This window comes from Eucyclogobius newberryi, unplaced genomic scaffold (genome assembly GCF_026437365.1).
Source record: "Eucyclogobius newberryi isolate DKJ021-1_F unplaced genomic scaffold, fEucNew1.0.hap1 SCAF_10, whole genome shotgun sequence".
In the NCBI taxonomy this organism is placed as follows: Eukaryota; Metazoa; Chordata; class Actinopteri; order Gobiiformes; family Gobiidae; genus Eucyclogobius; species Eucyclogobius newberryi.
In genome coordinates, this window is record NW_027315724.1 from 26284826 (window position 1) to 26308120 (window position 23295).

Consider the following 23295-nt stretch of genomic DNA (forward strand, 5'->3'; position numbering starts at 1 on the left):
CTCCAATCCTCCAATCTGACAAGGACAAGAAGCTCTTTGCAAGGAGACAATAACATGTGACATTCAAATTCATAAAGTATAGTATAGTACTATAGTAGAAAGTTATAATACATTTATCTGGAGATCTTAGTGTTTATACATTGACTTTCACCTTTCAACTTTGAAAAGTTTAAAGAAAGTGTGTGTGTTGTTGTTTTGATGTAACCAAATGATAAAGGTACGTTTACTCCCATGTGCGGATAAAGTCCACAGAAACCTATTAAAGTGTTATTAATTATTCAGGACCGCTTTGTTCGCTAATTAACATTATAGTCTCCTCATGATGGGATTTATATAGCTGAATCAAATATGCTTGTTTATTCTTACACAGAAAGTGGACAATTTACTGTTTATTATTGTTCAAAAATAATTCTAATCCACTGTTAGCAGGTTATGTTCAGTTTATCACAAAAACATCCCAGAAGGACAATATAAAAACAGAAGGCAGAGTTTAGTACCAAAATACAAAAAATGAGTTGTTGGCCTGGTTCATTTCCAAACCTTTGACCTGAAAACATAAGGCAATATTTTGAAACAAAAACAAAGTTATCTTTGACAACTTGAAAATAATTAAATGATTTACTTTTTTCAGCATTAGTTAATACAAAAGAAATATATGTAATATAATAACAAGAAGCAGATATACAAATAAATTAGTGATAATATTAAGTCTAATGAGTTGATTAGAGAAAAAGGGTAGTCACATAAATATACAAATAATATGAGCCATAAGTATATTCATTCAGTCTTGTGCTTAAGAAGAAAAGTCAAAAGCTGCTGAAGTTTACTTAAGAAAATATTTAGTCTCATTCCCTTTGAGAGTGACTAAAATAACATTAATGAACCAGTGCTCTCTCTGCTCCAGCCTGACTCTGGACATGTCAGAGGTAGTCGTCCTCACTGGACAAGGACTCCTCTTCTTCCCTGCTCCGGCTGCTACTGTAGTAGTGACTTGGGCCTTCACCGGGATCGCTGCTCTCAGCAAAGCTCTCCACAGTGAGGTTTGAACTTTCCGAGCTAGCAGAAGGACTGCGGCTCATCCTCCACAGCTGTTGGGAAAAGGTCCGCCCCCAGCTGCAGTACTGGCCAATAGGACGCAACATTCGGACAAGCTCACGGGCCTCCTGCCAGTAAGAAGTTCACTTGCTATGGCCTCGAGCTGAGCGCGGCTTGTTCATAGTAGTCAACATTTGGCTTATGTAAGAGGTCAGCAAGTCGTCCATCTTGTAGCCCTGTCAACATAAAAAGAAAAACATGGGCTTTTACAAAAATATACATTCAAAAAGAGTTCAGAATGACAAAATGTAGTTACTCACCAGTGACGTCTCACAGAGCAGTTTGCTTCCTTTAACCAGGTTACCAATGGTGATATGGAAGTATGTGTTCCCACTGCTCCAGTTGGAAATATTGGTAAAGGGATGTGTCGTTAAGATGTCCTGTTTTAACAAAAAGTAAAAACTTGCAGTTACTTTTTTTTTTTTTTTAAAGAACAGAACATGACAAGAGAGAAAACACCAATCAAAAAAAGAACAGACATCAACTAACATTTACACACATATAAAAACAGTCCCAGTGAGTTCAGAGTCCATTCATCCATTTTCTGCCGCTTATCCGGGGCCGGGTCGCGGGGGCAGCAGTCTGAGCAGGGACTCCCAGACTTCCTTCTCCCCAGACACTTCCTCCAACTCCTCCGGGGGGGTCTCGAGGCGTTCCCAGGCCAGCCGAGAGACATAGTCTCTCCAGCGTGTCCTGGGTCTTCCCCGGGGCCTCTTCCCGGTGGGACATGCCTGAAACACCTCCCGAGGGAGGCGCCCAGGAGGCATCCGGAACAGATGCCCGAGCCACCTCAGCTGGCTCCTCTCGACGTGGAGGAGCAGCGGCTCTACTCCGAGCTCCCCCCGTGTGGCCGAGCTCCTCACCTTATCTCTAAGGGAGCGCCCAGCCACAAGGAGGAGGAAACTCATTTCGACCGCTTGTATCCGCGATCTTGTTCTTTCGGTCACTACCCAAAGCTCATGACCATAGGTGAGGGTAGACCTCTCCTTGAACCGACACCTTAACGTGGTGGAGGGGTTTGAGCGCCCGAATGATCCCGGAAGCTATGTTGTCGGGGGCTTCAAGCCCCTGGTAGGGTCTCCCAAGGCAAACAGGTCCTAGGTGACGGGTCAAATAAAGATCGGTTCAGAAGCCTCTTATGATGACAACAAAAACAAGGCCGTTTACATCGCCCGGATCGGCGTCACCGGGGCCCCATCCTGGAGCCAGGCCTGGGATGGGTGCTCAATGGCGAGCGCCTGGTGGCCGGGTCTTACCCCACGGGGCCCGGCCGGGCACAGCCCGAAGGAGCGACGTGGGGCTGCCCTCCCGTGGAACCACCACCCGCAGGAGGATCCATAACGGGCCGGTGCAGAGAGATCTGGAAGGCAGTCAACGGCATGGGCCTCGGCAACCAGATCTCCAGACACAGAGACTAACTCTGGGGACATGGAATGTCACCTCGCTGGGGGGGAAAGAGCCTGAGCTTGTGCGGGAGGTTGAGCGATACCGACTAGATATAGTCGGCCTCTGGAACCCATCTCCTCGAGAGGGGCTGGACGCTCCACTTCTCTGGTGTTGCCCGCGGGGAGAGGCGACGGGCTGGTGTGGGCTTATAGCCCCTCAGCTCAGCCGCCACGTGTTGGAGTTTACCCCAGTGAACGAGAGGGTCGCGTCCCTCCGCCTTCGGGTGGGGGAGTCACTAAAAAGAGTCACTTTATATAATGTTTCTATAATAATGTTCTTTAATGTAATGTTTCTATAATATATAAGGATAACAGTGGCTTCAATTAAAATCCCCCACACACAGATGATGACTATACAGTATTTAGCAAAAGTGCACCTTTGTCTTTGGGTCAATCAGACTGACTCCGTGCTTGTTGATGGCAATGAGAAGAATCTCTGGGTACTTGGTCTCTGTTGTTTGCTTAAAAAACAATAGAATATTGAAGATAGCTCATTGCAAAAAGAAATCAAACAATCACAACAGATGTTTCTGTTCACCTTGACTTCAAAGAAAGCTGATCCAAAAGTGGGCCATTTATAGATGGTCTTCAGGAACATTAGTTTGGCCTCTTCTCTCGATTTACCAGCTTGTTTGTTAAAGTATGCAATTATTGACTGTTGAACACAATTCATTTCAGTTGTAGTTAATATGACAAAGACGTTTAGTAAGATAAGAAAAAATAGAAAATGCACCCTTTTCCAGTCATCTGGTGACATTAGGCGAATCAGATCCTGAGGCACCAACTCCCTGAGCATTTTGGTAATTATAGAAAAATGCGATTTGTCATCTTCAAACTTCACGCGATAGATCAGAGCTGCAAGCTGAAAAACCTCCTCTCGAGAACATTTGTGGTAACCACGCAGATACTTAGGCAGCTCCTATAGTCAATAAGCAGACACTATTAATATTCTGCTCAATATAAATGTGATTGTTTTGCACAAGACAAACCTGATAATAGTGGAAAATTGAATCAGCAAAAGAATCTTTCCCTGGGACAGTGGTTGTCCATAACTTCTTCATGAAAAACACCTGATACGTGAGTGAAGGAACAGTACCTGCAAAACATATATATTCATATGTATTCACAACAAATGAAAAGTATAGAAATAAAAATGACTCAAGAAAAAGACAAAACTCACCATCTTTAGCTGGTCGAGATTTCTTGATCCAGTCAGTCAAGTGTCTCACAAAGTCAAAAAAGAAGTCTCCCTGTGGCACACTGATCACCTGTGGATAAAACAAATGTTATTATGATGCATATAGTCCCAGATAAATGAACCGGAGTAATCTAACCTTGTCTGAGATCTTGACAAACAGACTGAAGCCCTCTGGAGTTTTGAGCAACAGTCTCGTTGCAATATTCTGGCACAAGTCTTTCGCCTTTGTGCTGGACTCAACCTCAAATGCCTAGAATAAGTAGGGAGGACATGATGTTAAATATTAGTGTCACATGATTATTGTGAGAGTAAAAACCACAATTTTAGGATTATTCACGATTATTACACCGTGACCACACTACAGTGAAATCTGTAATGTACTTTCATTCACATTTACTAATTGATCGCCTAATATGTGACCAGTTCTGTGAAATCAAACCTCCTGAATGATAAAGACAATAAAGATTAATGTGACCTAAACAGCGAGATAACTTTTTGGAGTATAGTTAATTCAAACGACTTATTCTTGCCTCAAAAATTCTCGAATTTATTTGACAGTTTTTTTAAATCATATTTGATAGCGCAATTATAGTTTGATCTGAAAAATAGGAAAACGCAACAAATATTCGTCATTTTTTTTAAATGAAAGAGTATTAGTTTGGTACTTAAAGAGAATCAGAATCAGAATCGGAAAAGTGAATAATAAGATTAATAGTAAAAATATAGGCTAAAGCTAACTGAAAAAAGGCACGCAAAAAATGTGTAAAGCAACAAATCAATCGAGTCGATACTTGTGTACAAACCTCATCTGTGTCATCAGGGAAGTAGACCTTGTGGAAAATTTGTGTTGTTTTGTGTTGAATGGCTTCAACTTCCACCAAATGAGGAGGATACTGCCTGGACCCATTTCTGTGGAAACAATTACAATCATTAAATCAGAACTAAATTGTGAGTTCAAACTGTTTGATATCCGTGAAATACCGTAAAGCTTTATGCACTCTTTGCATGCAGTCCCCGGACAGTGGGTGGTGTTTCTTGGACTGTAGAAAGCGCTGGATGTGAGGCAGCAGAACATTACTGGGGGGAAACAAACCAGTGCAGAGCCATAACAACTCCCAGCCCTTTTCCTCGCTGTACCTGCATAAGACCCAAGTCATGAATTAAAAGAGCTTGATAAATGATAAAGACAAATAATGTTATAGTCTACACACTTGACATGGTTGTCTGTGAGCTGCTTGACGATCTGGCAATACATCTCATCTTTCAGCGGTTCAGCCTTTAATGAGCCTTCAAAAATCTGATCTGTTAATTCATTCACCGAGCGCGTCCGTTTTGATGGATAGTCACCCATATACTTCATCATGGGTGCGGACAGTTAAAGAAAACACAACTATTTGCAACATTTTACACGTCATGTTAAAACGATAGTCTCACAACATAGAGGATATCAATGAAGGCCATACAGGCTTCTTGAGACAGATCTTCATGGTTGACCACTTTCTTGAGCAAAGGGAGTTTGAGTGGCTCTCTGGTACAGCTCCACATCTTGTCTTTCCCTCGATTCTTAGTGACCATCACTCTGCTCAGGGTATGTTTAGGAGGAGGCCTTAATAGGAGCAGAAATAATACTAAAACAAGACTGTACACTTGGAAAAAAACATTTAAATGATTCTGAAGGCCATGTTCTGTAAGTGCTCGTGGTTTGAGCCCTGCCTGTATCAAGATGTTGTACCTGAAGTAGTCATATGAGAACTCCTCCAGTGTGTACGGTTTCAATCTCTCGTCAGTCTCTGGCATCATGAGTTGAGACACACGCACCGACTCCTGCCGCTGGTCTGGTGTCATGGTAACCAGCGCCTGGTTGAAAACAGAACCATTTAAACACGAATAGATGGGCGAGCAGCTGCACTGAGAGTAACAAAGGTGCGATGGCAGTTTGATGTGAAAGTTATTCAAAGATGGTTTCCTCACCACTATCTCTTGCTGTGGTCGGGTCATAGAGGGCAGGACATAGACACAGTCTGCAGGGAAGTCTCCCCTTTTATTGGTTCGCTCATTGACACCATGGGCCCACCCAGAGTTCATGACCTGTTCCCCTGTGTCCTGGTCTAGCACAATCAGGTCTCCTTTCTGAAAACTGAGGAATGTTGAATCTTCTCCAGCTGAGAATGAGAAAACACACTTCATAACTTTCTGGAACATTACATAATCTGGATAAGATTACCAGGCATTATTTGGCATTCAATTAAATTGCTTATGTCAAAATTCTTCTTACTGGGGTTGGGGTTGTCCTGTAGAGCCACTACAAACTTGGACCGGTTCCTTAGGCCTTCCAGGAAGGTGACCACTAAGTCTCGGATGTCCTCTGCATTGTTGGACGTGAACGTGTACTCTTCACCTTTAATGGTGGCCATGGTGAAACTCTGGCCCTGTAACTTCCCTCCCCTGAAAAGACATAACAACTTGAATATGCAAATTATTAAGATTAGCCATGACTAATGTCTGAAATACCTGCTGCTGGAGACGGCATTGATTTCAGGAAAAGAAAGCTCCAGAAGAACTTGCTCCTGCTCATCCACAAAGTACACACCAGTCCAGTTCACAGCCACAATCAGGTCATTTTTAGGAAGACTGGGCCCTGTCATGTGCACAGACAGTGAGCTTAGCACAATATTAATTTTACTTTCAATGGAAAAAAAAATAAAAAAATTGATTATAATATGTTAAAATAGCTTACCTGAAAACTTAAAAGCTTCATAAAAGCGTGAGAAAAGGAGAGGCCATTTGTGCCGGGAAAAATCCACCACTTCCTCCTTCACTTTGAGAGAATCAAACCTTTTCTGAGTGTAGATACTCTGAATAAAAATTTAAAAAAAAAATATGTAAAATACAATATATAATATGACAGTATGATGTATATGTTTTTCAGAGTCAGAGTGGGCACCTTTTTGTGGGCAGCCATGATGAAATGGGCCCACTTCTCAACTCCTCTGGAGGAGCTGATCTCGCGGTCTGGGATGTAGGAGGGAATGAGGCTCAGGAGACGCTCCAAGAGGATCTCTGAACCATAGTCCACATAATACTGCTGTGAGGCCAACTCTGCCAAGTCATCCTATGATAAGGCAAACAATCCAAGTGATTTGTTCAGTGATTTGTTCAATTAAGCGTTATATATTTTATATTCATTAGAAAATACTAGATTTAATTGAATATTTGCACATGAAGACACATTGATGTTTCTAATGTAAAACAACAATATATGGAACACTGTAGAGAACTGTGTCCTCTGCATTTGAGCCATCCGTTAATCCGTCAATGCCATATTCTATGTGATGATGTCCCAGCTGGGGGGCATCAAAAGAAATATCTAAAGAAATCAACTAATATTAAACTTGATCATTTTGTTTAGTGATGGATTGATGGATCAATGGAAGAATCTTCAGCTTCATAGTGAAAAACGTATGACTAGTTTGACTAGTCGACAAATCGAAAAAATAATCGCTGACTAGTCAACTACTAGAATAATCATTAGTGACCTAATGATAATGTGTACTTATCTCCATTAAATATCTCAGGGCAGAGGGATGTTGTGATGTCACCTAAAATTGTATAAGTTGATGTGGGAAACCGGAGTAATGTAAACTGTAGAAACATTACCCTGTCACAGCGGTATTCTCCGAACTTGACCCCACGGACAATTTGTTGGTAGATGAGATTTGTGGCCACCTGGTCATCAGTGGGATTGTGCCAGGGCGTGAAGATCTCTTTTCTGAAAAACAGTCTCCAGGGGGCGTTCCTCTCCTGAGCGCCCTGTTCTTTGGCGTACTGCTCACACTGCGACACAGCATCCATCACATGGTCGTTACCGCTGCCCAAAGAAGAAACCTGTGAGAAGACAAGTAAGTACCTCAGAATTTGTTGTCGTTTTGGAGTGTTTTGTTGGTGTGTAATTGTTACTTTACTTTGTCAAAGAGGGCAATGTAGAGGGAGAAGCCAAATCGGTCTCGGAGGTTGATTTTGTCTGACAGGGAGTTGCACAGCTCCCTGGCTGTGGTGGCCGAGTCTGTGAGGAGTGTTTTGGTGGTGCCATCCATAAAGGTCACTGGAAGCATAATGGGCTTTTTGGACTTAGTGGCCTGCAGCTCCAGCCATGACGGAGGCTGGGTTCTTGTTCTGTTTACAAATGTTCTTCTCAGCCTCTCCTCACAGTATGGAGCATAACCCGGTGGTCCACTGTTAATGAAGTTCCTCAGATACTGGTGATGGAAAAAGTACAAATAATTTCTTTACATTGATCACATATTTTACGAACAAATATCCTAATCATACGGGAAGTAGTAACTAACCTTGACAAACTTTTCAGATGGGGCAAAACATCCAACACACAGAGAGATGAGTATCCAGCCACGAGCATGGGAGCTTTTAGAGGGGTTTTGACTCAGCTGTTTACAGATCTGACAATAGATCTCATCCCTAAAAACAAAACAGAGATTGAAAAAACAATTGCAAGAACAAATTGTGCAAAATAGTATCGCAGTAAGTTTACACTAAATACAGTCAAGTGGAGATAAATCACCTGAGTCCTGGTCTCAGGATACCGTTGCCAATGATGAAGTGAAGTTTCTCTAAATTGGATGTGGGGCGGTCTTCAAGCATGCTGTTACCATGGAGACCAGGCTCCCCATCGTTGAGGCGCTTCGTAACCTGAAAAGCATCATAGATTAGCAATTGTGCACTATTTGATCGAAGTACATATAATTTAAAGAAAGTGTTCTGTTATTCTTATTTTCTTTACTTTGATTGACAGACAGCAGAGGACATTAGTTATATATATGTAGTATGCATTATTAGATAAGATAAGATATTCCTTTATTGTCCCACATTGGGAAATTTCATTGGTGCAACGCAGGTAGATACAGAGGTAGATACAGAAGAACAGATTATTAGATAAGATAAGATAAGATATTCCTTTATTGTCCCACATGGGGAAATTTCATTGGTGCAACGCAGGTAGATACAGAGGTAGATACAGAAGAACAGATCACTTATAGGAAGTCTGAAAAACACTTTCAGTAGAAGATCTCCTATAAATAAATAAAAACTCCCATAGACAAATAAATAAATAAATACATAAATACCATTGCATGTGATCACGACAGTAATTGCACATGAATATGTGTCACGACAGCACATAGATTGTACATGAATTTCACAGTAATTGCACATGAATTGCACATGAATTCCAACAGCAATTGCACATATGACAGAATTGCACATGGTTAGGTCAGTATTGCGAGTGTTCAGGACTAACAGTGTTTGTTATTACCTCTTCTGTGATCTTAGATTTCTTCTTGAGAGTCAGTGAAACAAGTTTGTGCCGCACGCTGTTCTTCTTGGGGGTTTCAGGGGCCGTGGTCTATAATTGAGACTACAGGTGAATACAGGTCAATAAATATAGAAAATTATTAAAGAGTCTTCCTCACCTCTCCCTCTCCCAGCAGTGTAGCGAGCTCTCGTTTATATGTTTTCTTGCCCAGAGTCTCATAGATTTTGGTCATGATCGGGATCTTTTCGCTGCCATCACTGATAGCTGTGTGATACTTGGGCTCAGGCAGATCCCCCATAAACCTTAGCACTGTGATCCACACTGCCAAAGAGGCCTGTGCAGGAAGAAGACGAAAGATTAACAATTTTGACATCGCTTATGATTCTTGTGATGTAACCAAAAGATACCCACCAACTGATCTCCTTCATCGTCATGAAAGAGCAATGGTTGTTTTAGAGATCGGCGAACATAAGTGTGAGTGGTGCTCCCCTGGAAATAGGTCGCAGCGAATTTAGCAAACTTGTATTCGGACAAATCTTCCTCATCATCATCTTCAGGCAAAGGAAGAGCCTCATCCAGGTCGTCCTCCTCCAGCTCATGGTGGGTTCGCTCCAGATCCTGTAAACAAACACGTACATTAACGTAACCATGCTTAGCTTTTTAGTTAACAAAGCCTTTGCTGAAGCTTATCTTACCTCAAAACCAGTAGGGGCTTGTCCTTCCTGTCCTGGGAGGGAGCTTGTCGTTCCCAGAAATCCAAACATCTTGTCCACCATGTCCGAGTCATTGACCGGCTCATGCCGGGCTTTCTCCATCTGCTCCACCAGTTCCTTTTTCTTACGTACCTCCTCCTTCTCCTTTTTCTCACGCTCAGCATCGTCTTTGGCCAGCTTAGCCAGTCGTTCCTGGATGGAGACAATCACACAGTTACAGACAGTTTTTACTCTTTAAGAGCTCAGTGCACAAATGTGGCGTACCTGGTGATTGCGTTCTGCCTCCTGCTTGGCTCTTTTAGCCGACATCTGGTTCCTCAGTTTGGTCTCTTCAGCGAGACGCATCTTCTCCGCCTCCAGCCGTCTATAATACTGAAGAGTAATACAAGATTATATTATGTTATAAATATAAACCTTTATGCACAGTTGAATTTCACAATACAATTAATATTTTTGTTTAATCAAGCCCACTGAAATCCTTTTATAATAGTAATTTACTATGAGTTCTAGATACCAATTCAGTCAAAACCCAAACAAAAGTTGCCTGAGGTCTTTTATCTAGCCTTTACCTCTCCCTTGAGCCTCTTGTACAGCCGCCGGGCGATCATGCCCCTGGTGTAGGCCTGGATCGTGATGACGGCCCACAGTCTATGTCTAAAAGCCCGCCGCACCAGGTAACCTCGGCAACGACCCTGGAAGCCCGTGATTCGCTGACGGGCCACATGATACGAAGCACACAACTTCCTGGATCTGACCAAAGCTTGCAGACGAGAGAAGCCTGCTCTCATCTGAAAAAAGAAACAAACATATAAACAAGTACAAAAAATACAGATTGATTAACTAATTAATCAGATATTGCTCTTTATGAAGATTAATCTTACAGCACTATAGTTCTTTCTACATTGGTAACCTCTCCATGTCTTCTGAATGAACACTGCAGATTTCTTCAACCTCAGGAAGTTTGACCTGTGGCAGAAAATTAAGACATGGTATGCAAAAATCCTACAAACAGGAAAATGCCCTCAAACAGGAAGATGTTTTAACGTTTACACAAAACCTACCTGTCTTTATAACCTCTCACCACCTTTTGGATGAGAATAACTTTGTCTGTGATCGCTTTGTCCCTTTCAATCTCCAGAAGCATGTCATGGTGATCCTATGCAACAGACCACAAAGAAATAAAGAGATACAAATAATGAAATGTCAACAAAGGACATTTAAATATTAAGAAAAGCATTCTTATCTGTGCAAATAATGAGAAGCTCATCATGACAAGTAACAAGAATATAAAGTCAACAATGACAAACCCTTGCCTGCTATCTCTACACACATCCTGAGTGGAAAATGTGGCCACTGCCCTGCTTTGACCTTTCTGCACACTCATTTCCTGAATCAAACTAACACACTGAGTTTGTTTTGAAGACATAATTAAAAGCAGATGTTTCACTTTTTACATAAATGCAAGAATATAATTATTAATGTCTCTTGTACCTTGAGGAAGATCTTTGTCTTTCCCATTTGCCAATCATCATCTCTGCCCAGCACAGCCTCAGCGATCCTTTGACACGTTCCCCTGAGGTCCTCCTGATCAAACAACCACAATAAATGTCACACCAAAATCAATATTTATCATATCAAACGGCAACAAAGGCAGTGGGGAAACTTAAAGATGTTGACAGTGAAATATGTCTATTGAGTAATTGTTGATCACCTGTTTGTATGCTGGTTTAACTCCTGGCATAAGTACTCGGTAGCGGTCCACAAACTCAACAAAAGTGTAGCGGATGGGGTACCCTGCTCGACGGATACGAATCGTCTCCATCATCCCAGAGTACCTCAACTGGCGCACGCACAGCTCCCTGTCAAACAACTAAAGACAAATGGTTGCACTTTACCCACAGAACCATCAGAATATTGGTAGTCTGTAGTTTGAAAATATAAGAGATTAAAAATTGCAAAAAACAGTCTTTTCAAACTGTAATCTATATGGAAACAAGTAAGACACTTACCATGGGTTTCTTGTACTCATTGGGTTTAATGCAGCGTACGAAAAAGGGCTGACACACACTCAGCGTTCTCATGAGCAGCTCCAGAGAACGTTTGAACTGACTGCTCAGAGTGGGCGAGCGCTTCCTGGTCTCAGCCCCCTGTCACATGGAAAAGACCAAAAAGTGTCAAAACAAAGGAAGAGGCAGCTTTTACTTTTCCTGGATGTTGCACTAACTCAATATGTTTTAAAGTTGCACCATGTAAGTTTTGTAAATATGTTTATATGTTATATTTATTTTCTTTCTATGTTATATTTATTTTCTTGGAATTTTGTACAGTATTAAATGTATCCATTTGCATTTATTGAATTAGATGTGTTTTTATTGCACTTTGGAATTCATGCTTTCTTACTGTGGTGTGGGCAGGCTCGCCTCTCCACTGATCTGACCTGTAACATGGTTTAGTTGCGGCACATGCTTGTCCCCATTGAGATGGATAAGTGTAAGGCTATACATTCTGGACATTTCATAAAGATGACATTCATAGAATTAGAGTTACAATGATTAATTGGAATAATCCTGACTACGTTAGTTGACTATTAAACTTTGATTTAATTGGGTTAGGGTTAATACAGTGTATTTGTAAATATTCTCTATCTAAAAGCCTTCACCACCTTTATTTGGTTAAAATTGAGACTCATAGACTAACATTATATTTTTATCAAGAAATCAGGATGATTAATAATTCACAAGAACTAAATCCTCACTATCAATCAATAAAGTTTACCTTAGGAAGACTTTTGGCAGGAACACACACTGTACTAGCAGGAGCATAACCGCACAGAAACTGGTGAAAGGCACACACATGCAAAAACACACAGGGACAGAGGAAACAGTAATGTTAGCATAAAGCTGGACATTACGCAGAAACATGCAAATGAACAAGACATGCAGAATAAACACAGAAGAGTGAGTTTCAACTTTTAAAATGCTCATAAAATCTGTAACAAGTTGCTCCTTTACCATAGCAACATCGGCCTGAAAGATTTGTTTAATGAATTTGTTTTTGGAGGAATGCACCAGTTGGATAATGTCCCCATAAAGTGTGTCCCGGTTTTTCTCTAAGAAGCCTGCCAGATCACATAAAAACATACACTTTTAAATGCAATCTTTGGATGTTCTTCCAAACAATTGTATGTCACTCCAACCTTTTGTCTCGTAGTAGACCACTCCTGCAAAGTGCTGGATCCCAAACTGAGTCTCATAGTTGTTCTTTGGCGGAATGTAGTTAGTGTTGAGCTTGTGCTGAAAGTTCAACTTGTTCAGCATTGTAGCATCTGTGCCCTGTTCAACAAGTAAATATCATTAGTGCACAGCTGTAATATTCATCATTGCATTCATTTATTCAGACGTTGGCCAAGTCATTGTAATTGTCAAACCTATTGTGGTAAATTTTTCACAATATTAGTTATGGTTATTTTGTTGAGAAGTGAGTGTTCATATCCCATACCTTGGGGAATTTGCTTTCCTCATCGATCAGTGAGATAATATTCATAGGTTTGATGGCAATCATGTCCAGTGCATCTTGATTGTCAGTAAATTCGATGTGTTGCCAGTTTATGTTCTCTAGGTTGTACTCCTCCTGCTCCAGCTTAAAGACATGTTGCACAAAGAACTGCTGCAAGTTCTCATTGGCAAAGTTGATGCAAAGCTGTTCAAAGCTGAGAAAAATTAAAAATGAAATCAAGATAACCCATTACACATCAAGCATTTATAACTTTCTGTGACTATTGCCATATACCTGTTAACAGCAAAGTTCTCAAAGCCAAAGATGTCCAACAGCCCAATAGACCGTCGAGAAAATTTCGGCTGCACAGTTGGGGGTTTGTAGATGGCAGCATTTATCTTCTCCACAATCCACACGAACAAGCGTCCATAGATACCCTGCAATTACAAAAAAATACATCAAATGCTATCATAAAGTTTTGCGTAAGGGGAACTAGATAATGTTACCTTGACAAAAGCATCCCGGACATCCAGGGCTTGGTCCATGTTCAAAGGTGTGGACACAGTTTCCCCACGAGTGATCAGAGTGCGACTTGTCAGGCAGTTCTGCAGGTCCTTACAATCCACCTGAACACAAGTTAATCATTGTATTTAGTCATATTCCTATGTGGTTTATTTGTCGAGTACATGTTAATGAGTTTTACCTCCAACAGTGTAGCTGCTGTTGTGAGAGGAGGACTTCGGACCACCTCACAAGCATCCAGGTTATCATAATTACGCGCTTCAAAGAAAACACAACTTTAACCATCTCTACTTTTGCATTTAACCAGCCCAAAGTTGTATGTATTCTGTCATACCTTCATACTGGAGATTCCCCATGTGCAAAATAGCTGCAAGCAGTTTAGAAATCTCCCCATGTTCTTTGTCAGTGAACATCAGCACCTACAGTGTGAAAAAAGTTGTGGATAAAATAAACACATCATCGTCGTAAAATGTAAAAAATAGAAATAAATACCTTCATTGCAGAGCGAATGTTGGAATACTCTTTCAGGTCATCACGTCCATCGCACACTGTACATTTTCCCTAAAACAATATGTTATGTTCTGTTGTTGATATGTTTACATATCAACAACAGAACAGATTACATTTCATATTTTCAGGATAGTGCACAATGATAAGTGCCAAATGTTTCTCACAAAAGTTAAGTAGTTGTAGTCTGTGGCTTTGCTTAGACCCAGTTTCTTCTTTTCCTCTTGGGTCATGCCTTTTAACATGCAGTAGAAAATGTGGTAGTTCCTCTCATCATACGCCTATGATGGGTGCACAACAAACGAACAGAGGTAAAGCAGACAACATACTAAAACCTTGGATTCTCATCGATTCCCACCTGTCGACAGACTCTGGATTTCTCTAGAAGGTACTGCTCAATCTTTGCTCCTTCTATGGCTCCCCTCTTGTTAAAATGGATGTCTATGTACTTTCCAAATCGTGATGAATTGTCATTACGGATCGTTTTAGCGTTACCAAACGCTACGCAAAGAAGAAGAAGACGTCATGCTGACTTTATTCTGCTGGACTCATTGTGCAGTGTGTATTTGCTTTGTTCTTACCTTCCAAAATAGGGTTGGCCTCTAGCACTTGCTGCTCTATCCATGAATGCTGTCCACTGATGGCTGCGAGGAACTGAAGGATCAATTTAGTGCTCTCTGTTTTTCCAGCTCCGGATTCACCACTATAACCAAAGACACCAGTCAGAATGATTTCATAATATAAAGCAGTATGTGCCTTTTTATTCCACCTGATAATACAGCACTGGTCTTTGTTGTTTCGCTGCATGTTGAAGTAACAGTTGTCTGCGATGGCAAAAATGTGTGGTGGCATTTCCCCAATCTTCTTATTGGTGTAGAGTCTGATCTGGTCAGCAGTGTAGATCGGCAGCAGCTGATATGGATTAACAGCCACCAGGATGGAGCCTGTATATGTCTGCATACAACAACTGAAGTTAATTATTTTGATATTAGCTACAGCTACATGTTACTGCGTGTACACTTAAAAATGAATTGAATAACACATTATTTTCGAAAAGTAAAGTGCTGCCGATCTTGTGCGCACATGCAACTGACGGAAAGAGCGGTTTTCTCATTGGGGTGGATAAGGTAACTCTGATCTTGCAGCTCAAATGGTGATTGATGACAATGAGAACATATCAGTGTTAGTCATGGGAGAAGTGGCGTCCATGTTAGTAGCAAGTAAACATGCAGGCAGCGTGCAGCATTGAGCACCTTTATCATCAAGCACTGACATAATGCCCTCTAAGTACATGTTGACATGCAAATACTGTAAATATATCACACATAATCAGCTTAATATTTCATGCTATTTTAGGATAAACACTTGAGGTGAATACGATGCATCTTTTTCTTCAATATTCTGACTTACTCTGCCCCCACAGTTAGTCTTCAGAGGAAGAAAGACAGGAAAGAAAAGAAGGAGAATAGTTCATTGAAAAGAGGAGAGAATAAGACAGACAGACATGACAGCTCCGGCAGAAGTTTAAGGGGATGAAATAGGCAATGGTTTTAGTACTCACATATATGACTTTTTCTCTGTATCTGATGAGCAGGTTTCGGAGGATGCCAGCTTCATTGAGGTCTCCTAAACGGATCATGTCCTCCACTCCATGAATGGAGGTGGGATGCATTGGCTTAATATTTGTGGCATTCTGAGGTGAAATCCAGTGTTCCTGCAGAGAAATATTAATAGTAAAAGGTACTGACAATTTTAAAGTGCCTTTCAGTGTGAAACAGCAATGACACTGACTCAAATGCTTCAATAAAAATTGGGATACTTCAGAATATATGAGTACATTTCAATGAGATAAAAGATGAATCTCTTACGTTTCCTTCATCGTCCAACACCTGGATCTGCCCTGAGTCACATAGTTTGACCACTGCGCCAATTGGCACCTCGAACTCACGACCGCTCTTTGGATCTAACCATACATAGTCGCCCTAAAAAGCAAAACAAAAATCTAGTCTTTTTCATGTTACCTTGTGTACCAAACAATTTAATTAGTTTAACCTGTACAAGTATATATTTGCAGAGTTGCACAGATTAGCTTTTGTATTCACATATCAAAATAAACAATACAAATAGCAGCCTTTTTCAAATAGTGGGTGTACAAGAAAAGCATGAGATATGTACTGTATATAACACATTTCCTGTAAAAGCTCCTTATCAAACAAAAGAAAAGTATTAATAACATCTACCGGCAGTAACGTGCTATTTTTCACCACAGTGTTGACGTTTCGCAGAAGATTCCATTTAGCCAGATCCTTCTCATAGAGTTCAACATAATCCCGACGCTTGTACATCCTCAGAGGAATAATAAAATCTTACAAGCAAAAATAATCACAGCTCCAGCTTGGGAAAAAAAAGAAATCAATGGATATCAATATCCCTTGCTGGCCACTCAGATGAACTGTATCCAGATTATATCCAGACATCTATAAACGTGATCAACTAATCCATCAACAGGATTTAAAAACAAAACTGTTTCAAGCTGTAAAAATGATAAATTTAAGCAGTTTTAGAGTTACATCAGAAGTTTTTACGGGACGGTCCTCTTCTCCTGCCTCGGCCTCTCATTTTGTAAACCCAACCCCCTTCAAACTCATCTGTTGTCCATAGCAACAAGATGTCACTTCCTCCTCAGGTGTTTCTTTTGGTGTGGGATTTCCACTTCAAATGTTAACTGCTGAAAAAACATTCTTTAAAATGACCAATAAAGGATTATACACAAGCCATATTGAAATCATTTAAACTGTGTAGCTTTAAAGATGTAGTTTTTTTTTTACTTTTTTGAACTGTGTCAATGCAGGTGGTGTAACTCCATCCCTTTTCTATACGTTTAGTTTTGCCCTTCCACTGTTGTGTAGATTTAAATATGTTATGTGTAAGATGTGTGACTGTCTGGTTGTGTGTGTTACGTACATGTCACTTTAATTAAGTAAATTTCTCACCTGGCAAACTGAGCCACCTGAACATTACACCACTACGCATCTGTCACACACGCACACACGCACACAGGCACACAGACACACAGACACAGACACACACACACACACACAGACACACACACACACGCACGCACGCGCACACGCACACAGACACACACAGACACACACAGACACACACAGACAGACACACACACACACACACACAGCTGGTCAGGGAAGAGGCTAGGCCAACCACAAACCATCAGAAGCCACTCACTGAATTATTTAAATGGCTGGGATCTCTTCTTTTCTCTATTTCACTTTTAGTTTAAGTCTATAGAGAGCTTGTGTTCCAGAAGTTACATCAATGTTTTTAAACCTTTTTTGGCGGAAAATATTCCAATCACACGCCACACACTAGAACATAACAAAATCAGACCTTTGAGTAAAAAAAAAAGTATATAATGTGGCAAATATCGTCCATGCTTTTGTCTGGTTCTTAAAATTCAGCAATGGTAATTGTTTTACTTGCTTTTTTTGTTTTTTGCAGAAAACTGCAAAATTGTAACAGACTCATTTATATCCATATGAACCTGAACTGAAATAGTTATTTTTTTCAAGGCACCTCTGTCAATACCTCAAGGCACACTAATGGTTCCAGTCTTCTCACAAAAACAATAAGGGACATTTTGCACAATAAGTCCCCTTTAAGGTATGCAAATAGACAAAATAACCAGGAGTGGATACCAAAGGAAATGTGCCACAATACCCAGTAAAAACACTTTTTGCACCTTGAGTGGCTTTTTTTTAAAATGTTTATATATATATATATATATATATATATATATATATATAGAAACATAAGGAGTCAATGACCTTTTTAGCACACACAGAGGTGTCAGCAACAGCAGTAGGAACTATACTGACACTGCTTACAATTATGTAAGTAACGCGTAGATAGGTGCAGTTCTCCCGAATTGTAGGCTAAATAATAGATGTCAGACATGAGCTGGTGTTCACTTACATTCACTGTTATGTCACTTCTGAGGAGTCATAGTTTACAGCACAAAGGGCTATAAATAGACCTCAAATATTTAACATTTTATGTATATCATTTGCACATTGAGACTTTCAAAGTTGTTCAGTCTCCAAGTCAGCTTACTTTTTCACTAAAGGTGGCCTCATACTTGGTTGTGGGTTAAAGCATCAGTTAACCTACTGCTCTTACATCACTGGGCACTTGAACTTAACAGTAAAATCAGGTACAATGCTGCCTTCTGCTGGTGTTTAGCATGACCTACAGCAGGGGTGTATGAACTTTTTTTCCACCAAGGGCCACATTTTGAAACTTATATGGAGCAGAAGGCCACAAACAAGCTGACAATGTCCAATTTGTCAAATGACAGTGAATCATTCGAAATTCTGCATTTGACATCGTTTCAGTGAGCCTCCATACCTTTAATAAGTCTTGGAACATTAAAATTAGGTTGGTATAACATCAAAATGCTTGAAACTACTTTTTGTGTTTTTCCGGAGGGCCAACAAAAATGTGTCTGAGGCCCGCATTTGGCTCCTGGGATGTAGTTTGGACATGCCTAACTTACAGAGTTACATCTGCTGAGGCATTTAAGGTTTGAAAGCAATGGCACTAAACTGTTTCTGAGCAAACTATTAAACTCATAAGGATTAAAAAACACAACCAGCTTGACTCATTTGCATTTAGATTCACAGCTGAGAAATGATAAAGGTCACTGGACATGATTGTATCTGTCATTGCTGAAGCCACTTTTATGCTTCAGTTAACAATGAATGTTAACATTTAGTACATACTCCCCCTTTAATACGAAGCAAAGAGCAACTGCACTTGAACTCGACCAAAACAAATCTTGATCAAAAAAAGATTCCCTTTGCATCAATTAGTCAACTAAAAGGGGCCGTGGAATTAGCAAAAGTTCTCAAAACTATCTCTAAGATCTGACCATATATTTGACCAAAGGTTTTTTTTGAAAAACAAAATTGAAAGAAAGAAAGCCAGAATATATTCACAATACATCCTCAAATCTCCAATCAAATCTCCTGTCCTTTTCCTTTTTGTTGTGGCCCATATAAATCCTTTATAATCCCAATAAAATAATTAGTCAAATAATAAACATTTTGATGGACTAAGACACCATCAATCAATGACTCGACTAAATGACTAAAGGCTTACAGCCGTAACTGCACGTCACAACTTTTGTTCAAGAAACTTTGTCTTAAAATAAATAATGTTCAGAATAAAATGTTCAGTAACAACAACAATTAATGTTAATGGTGGATTTTACCTTGACAAGTGTTGCAAATCTGGAGCTGAGGCGACGCAAGTTTGGATCCCAGCCCCCAGGCAACCAATCTGAGCCCCTTCTACTTGTATTTACAGCCATTTAAAATTATAATTGAATCTGAAACGAACCTTACTGCAGATTACAATTTAGTTTCAGTTCTAACTATTTCCGCCTAAATCCAACGGAGTTTCAAAAACTGAGACAAATAAAACAAGAAATCTATTATGGCACCTCCTCCGCTAAGCAAATGGTCGACATTAACATTTCTGGTGATGAGTTTGGGGCGTGCAGTGAGAGAGAGACATCAGCTGATCAGGGTTTTATTGGCTTGCCCCATTTTTCTCTCTAAAGTGGAGGGGGAGCTGTCAAAGCCCATTAGTTTATCAAAGGATGACAAGTTAAACAAAAACAGCCAACACTACAGGAGACAACAAAAGCCTGTAAGAATACTATCAGAATACTCTACAATGAGTGGATGAGAATAACTGAGACTTAATGAAGTGTTTCATTTGACATACATACATAACAACAAAGAAGACAAATGACATAATGTATTTACCTGCTGGAGAATGACCATGGTGCTTAGGTGGGTCACACTTACAACGGGACATCAGCATTGACTCTGTGAATGAGAAGCGCACACATTTCAATAGAAATATATTAAATATATAAGAGACCTTTTACAAATTGACTGTTGTATGCATTGAACAAGCTTTGCTGACACCAGACAGACAAGCTACTGTTGGTGCCTGGTGCATTTGAGGCGTTTCTGTGAGTTTTAATGGAATCTATACAGAGTACTGCTGGGTAAAAATAATGACGTAATGTAAGATCTGAGTGAACAATTGACTGTATACTACAGTCATTATATATGTAGTGAATATTGGGAATTATACTACACTGCATTATCCAAGCAAAACTGTCCTTTTTGGAACTATTATTATTGTAAGATGATTTTGTTTACTATTCTGTAGTAAGTCGTGTAGTAGTGATAATATTGTTGAATGGACCTATTTTTGGGGCGTAATAATATCACGTACAGTTATATACACATTTTGGCATCTTCTTGCAACCAGGACCTCTTGGCAAGCAACACTTCGCAACGAACACTCAAAAACTAGTTTTACATTATTAATGACAATTGTATTTTCTCCCTTAAAATAATATAATATATTGTAATATTTTTTAGCTATTATTGCTTATTTTCTTTACAGGTCAGTATATTCATGGGTTTCCGCTTCCTGTTATATGCCACATTTTGGTCTTTGAAAACCAATGCCCCATTGAGTCTGTTCCTTATTATAGTACCTTGGCTTTTTACTAGACTGAGTTCTCTTTTATGGCTTACTTGAAGATAAAAGCTTGTTTTTTATTAAATTATTATATCACAACAAATCCTGTTTTACTGGTCAAGCCTGCAGACGTGTGGTAGTTGCAACCTTTGTACATTTGTTGGATTAAGAAGATGCAACAGCTAAATGTCTTCAATCACTAAACACGGTATATCATTGTGAGTTAAGATTTGTGGCAGCTCATGGTGGACTCGCCCATCACTGTGAACTGTATGCCAGGGCTGAGAGGTCTTCTTTGAGTGCTCAGAGGTTCACTCACTGTATGACTCTAATCCATAAGTCTAAGTCTGTGGTTGTGCACCAACCTATCTGAGAGCTGAAGGTCACTATGCCCAGTGCTCACGTAACATTTATGGCTCGTCTGTCTGAATATGGACTGATTGGGGAAAGCCAGCATTTTGCTATGCTGCTCCCACAGCTTGAAACTCTCTCCTGTATGAACTGAGATTGTATGAACTGGTTTCGCTGTGGTGTTTTAAAAAACAAAGGGCAAGTCTTTGCTTTTAAATGTAGTTTCTTAAATGTCTCTTGTTTAAATGTGTAAATGTCTTTATAATTGTGTACTGCAATTTTCTCACTTCAGCCCAGATTACCTTTGAGAAAGAGGTTTCGATCTCAACAGGTTTTTTACCTGGTTAAATAAAGGTTAATCAATAAAATAAATAAAGATTAATCAATCAAATAAATTAACAGATTTTTGTCATTCTGAATCCCATGGACTTAACAACAAACTAGTTGAAAGTATGTCACACGATCCTGTTGGTTAATTTGCAGTGAACTCATCTAGTTTTTTTTCCTTTTAATGTTATAAAATGTAGGTATGTGGCTTGGCTGTACCTGTGTATCTTGTGACACGTGATCTTTTTGTGTGTGGAGGCGCCATAGTAGTTTTTCATCAGGATCAGATTTACATGGCTTGGAGCAGCTTGAGATGCTTTGTGCTTGTGTGTTTATGTGTATTAGTGATGATGCATTATTCATACACCTTTCATTAAGTGTTATTTTAAGCCTTTGACTTTTTGACACTTGGCAGATGCTTTACCTTTGACACAGAGGATTAAAACTGTGTGAAATATTTAGCTGTGCATCTTGATTTTTAATTGCACAATGTAATTTATCGAAGTGAACAGGATGCTTGGCTGTTTAAATCTAATTTGACTAATTGGCATTGCTATTTTCGTTTTTGTTTTAATTCATTCATTGCATAATTTATTATTTTTCCTGATGTTGTATCAAAGGAAAATATAATTGTTGCATCTTGGCAGAACTTGTTGCTCTTAAATGTACTGCAACCAAAAAAAGCCATGCACACATCAGCTCAGTCACCCACAGGATATCCATCAATATTTGATCACTTAATTACCCCAGCTGAGGTCTGGGACAAAGGTTGAGTGGCCATGCTCAGTTCAGTTTCTATAACTGCTAAACAAATGTAAAAATATTGGGAAAAATAAATACGGTTGGAAAAGTACTCATGGGAGATGGACTAGATTTTAGATTTCAAGCTGTGTTGTCACTCTTAACATAAATGGCCATTGGTTAAATTGTGTCTTAGTTCACAATACATTGGAAAAATAACGCATATTACATTATACTTTACTAACAATTAAATCTTAAAGCATTTGCTTAGCACTAAATAAAGAATTGATACATTTGTGGCATGCTTAAGGACACAATGTGCCAGGTATTTTCTATTACCTTCAGGCAATATTAATCACAATCACCTGCTAATTAACAACAAATCAACACTCAATATTTGAAGTCACTGTCTCTACAATGTCCACACGCCATTTACACTACACACGCTCACTAAAGCTGATTAGAGCCCATGCTGTGATAAGCCTATTACCTGACCTGTTGTCCTTTGCTTTTGTGTCTGATTTGAACTCTCTTTTGCATTTATCTTATCTATTTATATATTTGCCGCTGGTTTACACTTGTGTCCTCCTGGTCGCACTGTCAGACAAAGCAAAGCAGTATATAGAAGTATATAGAAGTATATATTATAGAATCCTTTATCCACTATTCAAAATTCAGCATGTCCTGGTCTTACCTCTGTCTTGACTTCTGTATTTCCTTGGTCAGATTGGCAAAACATATGGCTCTTCATCATCATGCATCTCTCCTAAAGCCACTGCAAACTCAGGCTATTGCATCTTCTCTTCTTGAGGTGGATGTGGTGAATGACTGCCTCCGTGCTCGCTCCCTTATTGGAATTAAGTGTAGCACGAGTGGCCGCTCATTCACTGATCCCTGCAGCAGAAAGGCCGACACACAGGGACAGAGTCAGTGGGGGGCGATGAGGTACAACTGAGTCGCTTGTAATTAGACACAACACAAGGTACATACCAT

At 39.9% G+C, this 23295-nt stretch overlaps 1 protein-coding gene across 7 annotated transcripts; it reads right to left on the minus strand.

The window, feature by feature from the left end:
- Positions 1 to 188: 188 nt before the first annotated feature.
- On the minus strand, positions 189 to 23244 carry LOC140365874 (unconventional myosin-VIIa-like). 7 transcript variants are annotated; one of them, XM_072452494.1, is made up of 50 exons: positions 22997 to 23243; positions 20151 to 20213; positions 16170 to 16283; positions 15863 to 16015; positions 15071 to 15255; positions 14883 to 15004; positions 14660 to 14802; positions 14469 to 14582; positions 14287 to 14355; positions 14129 to 14213; positions 13976 to 14052; positions 13779 to 13898; positions 13567 to 13709; positions 13276 to 13486; positions 12974 to 13109; positions 12789 to 12895; positions 12553 to 12612; positions 11787 to 11924; positions 11489 to 11647; positions 11269 to 11361; positions 10839 to 10933; positions 10659 to 10743; positions 10347 to 10565; positions 10042 to 10149; positions 9760 to 9969; positions 9476 to 9682; positions 9222 to 9398; positions 9065 to 9154; positions 8315 to 8442; positions 8085 to 8211; positions 7701 to 7994; positions 7396 to 7623; positions 6683 to 6850; positions 6476 to 6593; positions 6250 to 6376; positions 6014 to 6183; positions 5710 to 5900; positions 5471 to 5595; positions 5187 to 5344; positions 4950 to 5103; positions 4720 to 4875; positions 4542 to 4647; positions 3875 to 3988; positions 3721 to 3808; positions 3530 to 3636; positions 3274 to 3459; positions 3079 to 3195; positions 2918 to 3001; positions 1356 to 1475; positions 189 to 1271 (listed from the first exon to the last, which is right to left on the minus strand). In XM_072452494.1, exons 2-50 carry the CDS (start codon positions 20166 to 20168, stop codon positions 1179 to 1181), a joined length of 6597 nt encoding a protein of 2198 aa, XP_072308595.1. In that variant the 5' UTR covers positions 20169 to 20213; positions 22997 to 23243; the 3' UTR covers positions 189 to 1178. The 7 variants fall into 7 exon arrangements, with proteins under 7 accessions (XP_072308595.1, XP_072308612.1, XP_072308604.1 ...); XM_072452511.1 differs by lacking the exon at positions 12553 to 12612 and having other exon boundaries at positions 4950 to 5092; positions 5176 to 5344; positions 22997 to 23244; XM_072452503.1 differs by lacking the exon at positions 12553 to 12612 and having other exon boundaries at positions 22997 to 23242.
- Between the last annotated feature and the right edge of the window lie 51 nt (positions 23245 to 23295).